General features: G+C 38.7%; 1 protein-coding gene across 1 annotated transcript; it reads right to left on the bottom strand.

Moving 5' to 3' along the window:
• Positions 1-2,325: 2,325 nt before the first annotated feature.
• Positions 2,326-5,697, bottom strand: mrpl55 (mitochondrial ribosomal protein L55). Its single transcript, XM_071512096.1, has 3 exons — positions 5,554-5,697; positions 3,930-4,170; positions 2,326-3,219 (listed from the first exon to the last, which is right to left on the bottom strand). The coding sequence occupies exons 1-3, from the start codon at positions 5,595-5,597 to the stop codon at positions 3,070-3,072; spliced, it is 435 nt and encodes a 144-aa protein (XP_071368197.1). The 5' UTR covers positions 5,598-5,697; the 3' UTR covers positions 2,326-3,069.
• Positions 5,698-8,305: the final 2,608 nt, after the last annotated feature.

The raw sequence follows: 8,305 nt of genomic DNA, 5'->3' as shown, positions 1-8,305 counted from the left end.
ACAAAAACATGTTTCAGCGCGAGGAGGAGGAGGAGAAGGTTAGGGAGGAGGGGGAGGAAGATGAGGAGGATATTCTCTAAAGATATTGTATGTGCATCTTGTTTAGTTATGATATAGGACTAACTGCTCCCTGTAACCAGTGTTTAGAGAGCACATTCCCATTTAAATCAACCAGCACAGCCAAGATGGCTAAAATGTCTAATGATGTCAAAGGCCTCTTGGTTGAGCAGCAACAGTGATGCCTAATTCAGAAATAAAAGTTCAAGTTCTGTCCAATTTTGTACTGCCCACACATAAGAGTGCAAATGTAAGACTTTAATACCTTTTTAATATTATCTGTAATTGAATTTAATGCCAATTTAACAACCAAAATAAAGAGAAGAAGCTGGTAAAACCGGCCTATTTCTGATTGACCATAGCTAATGAAAGTTCTCAAAAGGATAAATGTGCGATATAAAAAAAAAACAAATAGGAAATTAAATGTTTAGGGACATGAAGTCCAACATATTTCATTAATACTGTTCTGTATTGGAGTGGACATACACTGGAAATACAGTTAAATAAGAAAATAAAATCAACACTACTTCCAGACCCATTCACATCTTTTAGTGAAATTACAAAATTACAATTCATGGCATTTGTCTCATTGGAAAGTGAGACAAATGGCAACTATTTCTAGTTGTTACTGAAATATTTGCCAGCAAATATTGACTGACCTGAATGTGGCTCCTTCCTGATGAACACGTCTTGTGCAGTATTCCAGTCCCAGTATTCAGTCTGAATTATGGCTTGTAGCACCCAATAATGTAATAATTTCCTGAAAATGTAATAACACCTGAAAATGTAATAAAATTTGCACTTAACTTGATTGAAAATGTAATAAAACCCAATAATGTAATAACTTGACCAATAATGTAATAAAATGTCCTGACTGATATTGTAATAACATTTTACTGATAATGTAATACCTTTCAATATAATAAAACCCAATAATGTAATAACTTGACCAATAATGTAATAAAATGTCCTAACTGATATTGTAATAACATTTTACCAATAATGTAATACCTTTCAATATAATAAAACCCAATAATGTAATAACTTGACCAATAATGTAATAAAATGTCCTGACTGATAGCATATAATACCTTTCAGGTGGGTCATTTTTTTTTTTAAACTCATGATGTTCATTTTGAGTCCAGAGTTCTACATTTTGTGTTTTAAGAATTTAAGAAAGTTATATACATTGGATTTGAAATGAAAGAATGACTATTAGGTTAAAGTGCAGACTTTGAGTACCATTACTTACTACAACTATTACTATTACATTCAGGAATTTATTACATTATTGGGTGCTACATGGCTGCTTCACGCCATCTCTTCTGTGGATATATTTGTTTTCTCTTTGCAGTTTGCAGGGCGATCTGGACAAGACTAAGCTATGTGCACCCGTGATTGACAGGCACTAGGGACGCCTCCTTGCAGAGAGCGTGCCTCATTGATTGAGGCCTGCTGGGAGTGGTGAGATTTTGGAGAGCCTGAAAACAGAGGCAGGGGCCTGATCTTCTCTCAGACCATTTGAATTACTGATAGCTGAAAAGCTGTTATGAAATTTTTGCCAAATACAAAATGAAAGTTGCCTACCCTGACTAAATAAAATTTGTTAAAACTGGATAAAAGCTTGTCTGAATCATTCAAACTATAAGAAGACATAGCAACCTCCACCTCCAGTACTTACAGTGCCTCCCAGTCCGATATCAGATACAGTACAAGGTTCTATTCCATAGTAAAATGAACAGAAAACTGTCTCTAAATTTTGGATTTAAAACCGTCTCAGATCTTTTGATCCTGTACATACACTCAAAATTCAAAGCTCAAATTATTTGGATCCAATATTTAGTCTCACATACTTCCTACACAGAGTGCTCATTTCAACAAAAAAATCCATTCTCTTCATAATTATTCATTATGCCGGTGATTCTCAACCTTTTGCATATCAAGGACCCCTAATTCAGTCCACATTAGGGCCATGGACCCCCATTTGATGAGACTGATGAGAAATCTGAGATCATTTTATTGTCAGATATGATTTTGACTAGAATTCCATGACTATCTGTATTGTAGCTAGAGAAATATGATCAAAACAGTCATTCTTCTACATTCTCTAATTGTGTTAACTTCTTGTAAATGAAATAATGGTGAAGTTTAACGATTCATCAATTTGCTGGGGACCCCCTGGAATCCCCTCAAGACCTGGTGGTCCCCGGACCCCACGTTGAGAACCACTGCATTATGCTATGGCAGAGAGAAATGAGAATCAGCTCCTTGCTGGCTAACCACACCTTTTATTCACATGTAATCTAACAGTACAAGACAAGCTGCTCGCTGCAGCTTGTATCAGACTTCCTTCCAGATACTAGACAGATTGTTCCACTTCCAGGTCAAAACGCATGAGTTTGTACAATGATTGATAAAGATGAAGAAATAAATGTTTTAGACTGGGTCCAAATACTAGAATTCACAAAATCCATGCTAATTATTTCTTCTTCCAACAAACTGGCTGTATTTGTTACATACAGATAAAGAAACAGGGGTAGACCACCTCTGATATGATGGCGGGTGAGGTTCTTCCTGACCACAGCTACAGAAAAACAATCTGTTGCAAGTTTCTCTTACTATTGAATAGGTAGGGTGGATCACCCTGCCTTAAAGAATTTCATTAGTCTTGGTTTCAATGGAGAGTTTTAGTGTCCCATAGCCTAAATGCTGTTTCAGAGGCTTTTCCACCCTCACACAAATGCAATTCTGGGGGAAACACTTAACACTTGAATATCGCCGATTGGCAGCTTCAAACCAAAAATATCAGCCGTCAAAAACCCAAATTGGTTGAACCGTAGTAGAAACAGACAATACAGATGGAGTCTTTTTTCCTCTTCCAGAACCTGGCTGTGGTTGTTAGATACAGATATAAAACAGGTCTCTGGTCTAGATAATATAAACCAGACTGTCCATGGTTTTTATTTCTTCTTCCAGAGCCTTGCTTTGCGTTCCACACAGATATGAAACGGCTTATTTCTTCTTCCAGAACTGACTGTAGTCATCAGTTTTAAAGTCGTCTTCGTAGTGGACCGCTGTCTCTCTCGCCGTCTTCCTCACTGCTCTCCTCTTCTGTCGAGCTTGACGCTCCTCCTCAGACAGAGTGGACAGATCCACTGGCATCTGGCAACACACACACACAAATGGCAAACTTAAAAAAAACATTAGACACATATAGGACCAGCGTAGGGATGCAATGGTTTGAGATTTTGATGGTACGATTAGAGTGTAAAGAAAAAAAAAAAATCACGGTTTCATGATTATTATGCAGTAATTAATTGTTACAACACAAAGAACAGGGAAAGCATTTTCTAAAAGAAAATTCATCGTAATTTTCATGTTTCTTTTGGTCCTGCAAAGAAAAGCATGTATTCTATATCAGTGATTCTCAACCTTTTTCATATCAAGGACCTCTAATTTAGTACACATTTGGGCCATGGATCCCCATTTGATGAGATTTTGTCTCTTGAACCCGAATCTGAGAATATTTTTATAGTCAGATATGCTTTCGTCCAGAATTCCATGACTATCTGTATTGTAGGTAGAGAGATAACAGTGAAACTATGATCAAAACAGTCATTCTTCTACATTCTCTAATTGGGTTCTTACTGAATTACTGTTTTGATCATAGTTCCACTGTTATCCCTCTACCTACAACACAGACAGTCATGGAATTCTGGACAAAATCATATCTAGCAACACTAATATTCTCAGAAATGGGTTAGAAAGACAAAACCTCATCAAATGGGGGGTCCGTGGCCCTAATGTGGACTAAATTAGGGGTCCTTGATATGAGACAGAACAGAACAGAGTGAAGCAGAAGACATACTAACCATCAGGATGCGTCTTGGTTCTTTGTATCTGATGTTAATGGTGGATCCGTCGGGCCGGACCAGCAGGACAGGGTAGAGTCGCGCGTATTTCTGCCGGCCACAGCGGACCACCGACACCCTGTTGGAGTTCAGCTGAGGAGCGTGTGTGTGGAGCTGTGGCCCCCGGACCGGCCATGGAGCGTGTGTGAGGACAGACAACACCGGGAGGCAAGCAGCCCGGCCGACCGCATGGCGAACACATCTGTACACACAGTAAACATTTACACCAAAAAAAAGAGAGAATATTGTAATCTATCACTCGCAAAACCAGCCAAAAATAAGTCTATGTCAAGACAAGATACTGAAGGGAATGTGGCAGGTTCGTTTCACATTGGTTTTACTGTGTGTTTTCCTTTACTGTGTGTAGAATGAGAGAATTAATTACATTATGTGAGAATATTGAGTTCGGGCCATGTGTTACCTTCTCAGCAGAATTAAAGGAATAGTTCGGTATTTTGAACCCTGGGCCCAAATAACCAAGCTTTCTGTCAATAGTTGTGTTTAGGGCTGGGCGATAATTCAATATTATCGTTTATCGGCTTTCAGTGGAATCATATCGTGATGATATGAAGATATTTTGATATCGTGACACACATTTCTGCTGTCTAAATTGATGATGACAAGCAAATTTTACTTAAAAAAACTCAGAAAATGAGGTATGGTAGGAATATTATTTGAAAATTTCAGTTTTGCTTGACTCCATTCGCTATTACCATTCGGTTCAATGAGATGAACATTAATTTTAATATTTAACGTGATTTTGCATACATGAACCATATGGTGATATATATTGATATCGAGAAAAATCCTTATGATTATCATGATATTGATTTCAACCATATCGCCCAGCCCTAGTTGTGTTCTATTTGGATAGGAACTATTTTTTCTCAAAGACGCACTACCCTCTAAACCGGTGTAAGCGTCCACGAGAGCCAGAAGAATCCAAAAATAACTGCTGACAGAAAGCTCGGTTTTTTTCAAGATAACATACTGACACCGGTATGATTTTAATGTGAGCGTGGTGTTCTGCAAAACAACGTTTATCATAGTTTTCAAAGACTGTAGCGTATTTCCCTAGCGAAGTTATGGTTTCTACTAATAGGGCTCATGACGGAAAACATGTTATTTGGGCTCAGGGTTCAAAATACCGAACTATTCCTTTAAAAACTCAGTTGCACTTATTCATTCCATTTAGTTTGAAACTAAAACGCAAATCTTTACAAGAGCTGGCTATCACATGTAACGTTACACTCCGTTTGTTATCACTGTGGGTCATACACCGAATATACAGTACAGCACTGACAGAACGCCCCACCAAACTCCATTCAAAACGCTGCTTGGTGTCATTGATGTTTGGCGAATTTAAAAGTGCTATAGACTCGTAAATGCTCTTAAAGCATATTTACCAGGTATGTATGTTTCCCGATATGTAAAGCCGCGTTAAACTGACAGATTTTTGTAATGCATTTGGCGTGGCGTTCTCTCCATAACACGGGACATGTCAGGGGTAGCGGCAAGCTAACTTTAATTGCTAATTCTTGGCTTAACTAGCATGCTTCTCCAAACATCATTCTGTGAACATTACCGTGAAAATAGACTCTGCGGAGCCCAACACTTCATTAAGGACATGTTCGCGATGAGGAAGGAAAAATAAAAAAAATAAATCCTGTAAGTTAACCGTTATGGTCTCATTGAATCGAACACGATCCTGGCGGAACGTAGAAGGTCAAACACTGGCGTTCACATATTAAATGTCCCACTGAAACTACACACGACGCATTGGTTCCACCGAGGAGTCAACTAGACATTACTACTTTCCTCCTCACTTCTTCCCTTCTATTTGATGTAATAGACATTAGAAACTCAGAGTATAATAGAAATAGCTATTTTGTCAATGCCCATATTGTGGAACATTTTAATGATTGTATGTAATATTACCCTGTATCTTGTATCTGGAAGGACATTATGTGCTTTTGTAGGCTACTTTAAGGGAGGTAATGTAGGCTAGATCCAGCCAAATCATAGATCAGTTTACTTATATTTCATATACATAACATAAAATAGTGAGAGTGTAAACCTAAACCAAACTTTATCAAGCTAATACTCAACTGCTATTTTGATACTGAACTCAGCAGCTATCCATATTACAGATGGCGACACCATCTGTAATTTATTGAATCTCTCCTTCATTTTTACAAATACCGTTTTTTACTGAATGTAACTTTGAAGTATTGTGTTGTCACATTCGTCTGTTTTCTGCATTTTCTCTTTTTAGTAATGTTTTTTTTATAGCACAATATGCTGGAGAAGCACCTCCACTGAACCTATGTCAAGGTACATTTTCACCAATTCCGTAATTTCTGCGCTTCCCATTCATTTTCTATATTCTATGTTTCTATGTTCTGTGCAATGCATTCTGGTAGTGAAGAAGCAAATTTCCAGAGGTGGTACTCCACATTTGTATCAAGTTGAGGTCTAATTGATTTAAAGCTTGTTTTATACTCCGTTCTGAGAGGGTTTCAGACGGGGTTTCATGTTCTGAAGGTCAGAGGGAGCTTCTGTTTGGGGGGGGGGGGGGGGCAATGCAATTTGAAAATGTGACTCTCCGAAACAGAAACGTCCGAACACACCGCCCCCCTCCACAACGACTGGCCAGATGTAATGAAGTGTGAAGGGGGCTGGGAATCAGCTGGATCCGCTAATAGCACATAGCAAACACTATAGCAGTTACTATAGGAAATGACTGAATGATTATAAAAACACTGTAGGCAGCAGTGTGTCTCTGTCCACGACCACAAGTTGCTATTTGTCACTTTGATCATGAAGGTTCTCTCGGCAGAAATAGGCTACATTTGATTTTTTTTTTAAAATCTGCCGCATTTTCAGCAGTGGCGACTAGAAACACTGGTTCTAACAGTCCTCAATGTGCAGCAACTTAGCCTACCAAGCAAGACCATTTCAGCCAGAAATAAAATTATTTAAAAAATACTTTTAGCATGGCATGTCATGATCTTACCGTGGCGGCCGGCCATAGTAGAATATATATAAATATAGGGGAAACACTGGGTTTATGTGACAAGCTCAACAAAGCTAAACAAGTACAGATCCTGTACAGGCCCACAACGTTACTTAAATACCACAAGATAATAACGTTACCTACCGTTAAAGTTTGTAGGGCAGCAGAAGACGTGTTACAGTCTACAAATCTCAGGCGCATTTGGAGCAGATTAAGTTCACTGTAGTTTTCACTGTCAGATTGAGTGCAAAGCTACAGGTCTGCTGGTGTTTCTCACACAAGCGGATGGGGAAGAAAGGCGTGTGTGTGTGTGTGTGTGTGTGTGGTGAGTTTACATGCAGCAGCTGTGTAAGCGCCAGTGACATCAGTCTCTGGTGTGACAGAGAACATAACCTGACATGCAGCATTACAGATCACTTTAGATCAATTTCTATATACTACCAGCTTGATTTTTTGGTGGCTCGTGAGGATATTGTGGCGGTGTGCCACAAATAAACCTATGACATGGGAAACAAGCGTCCCGCCATTTTGTTTGAAGAGACAACAGGAAACAAACACATTCACCTCTGACCTATGACTAGTTCCTGTTTACTACCCCGCCCCCTTGTTTGACGGACAGCCTGCAGCACCTCCTACATATCATAATGTTCAAAGCATATCCAAGCCTTTAGTTTCTCCTCTATAAAACTGTAACACCAGTTTGGGTCAGTAGGTAAAGCATCAGCCTCTCATGTGGAAAATTGTGGGTTCAAATACAGGTTTGTCCTTGCAGAAGTCTTAAACCGTCAATAAGGGGCATATTTTTCCAATAGTAAGTTTGGCCATTGTGAATAACTTCAACAATGTGGTTGCAATGAAACGATAAACATGACAGAAATCACAGGCCAACACAAAATTATTCATAACTAATAGACTGCGTGTCCGAACTTCACAACTTGTCTGTTGTGTGTGTGTGTGTGTGTGTCCGTCTACTGTTTGTAATATTTTGCCTGTCTGTCTTTTCAAATTGTGCTTGGACCCCGCAATTGGCACTTGTTTTTCTTTCTTCGGAATTTACACAATATGGGAGTGCAAGGGTCAACGTCACATTCACCTAGATACCCATTCTAAGGCCAAATACATTTCATTAGGTGTTTAGGATTCCTGTTTCAAAAAAGTGGAAAAAAAGACTTGTGTTCAAAATCTGTGGCAAATCACCATGCAGGTTTTTGCTCTTTGATTATTATCAGAACAACAAATGGAGATGAAAACCTGGAGATGAAACATGTGAAGTACATCTTCCTTTTGACATTCTCTAAACACTTTCTGTCATGGAAAATTC

Source organism: Centroberyx affinis, unplaced genomic scaffold (genome assembly GCF_046629955.1).
Source record: "Centroberyx affinis isolate AG114_WGS23_722 - 3 ecotype Tasmania unplaced genomic scaffold, CSIRO-AGI_Caff_v1 ptg006085l_1, whole genome shotgun sequence".
NCBI classification, from domain to species: Eukaryota; Metazoa; Chordata; class Actinopteri; order Beryciformes; family Berycidae; genus Centroberyx; species Centroberyx affinis.
This window is presented reverse-complemented; position numbering and strand designations above follow the sequence as displayed.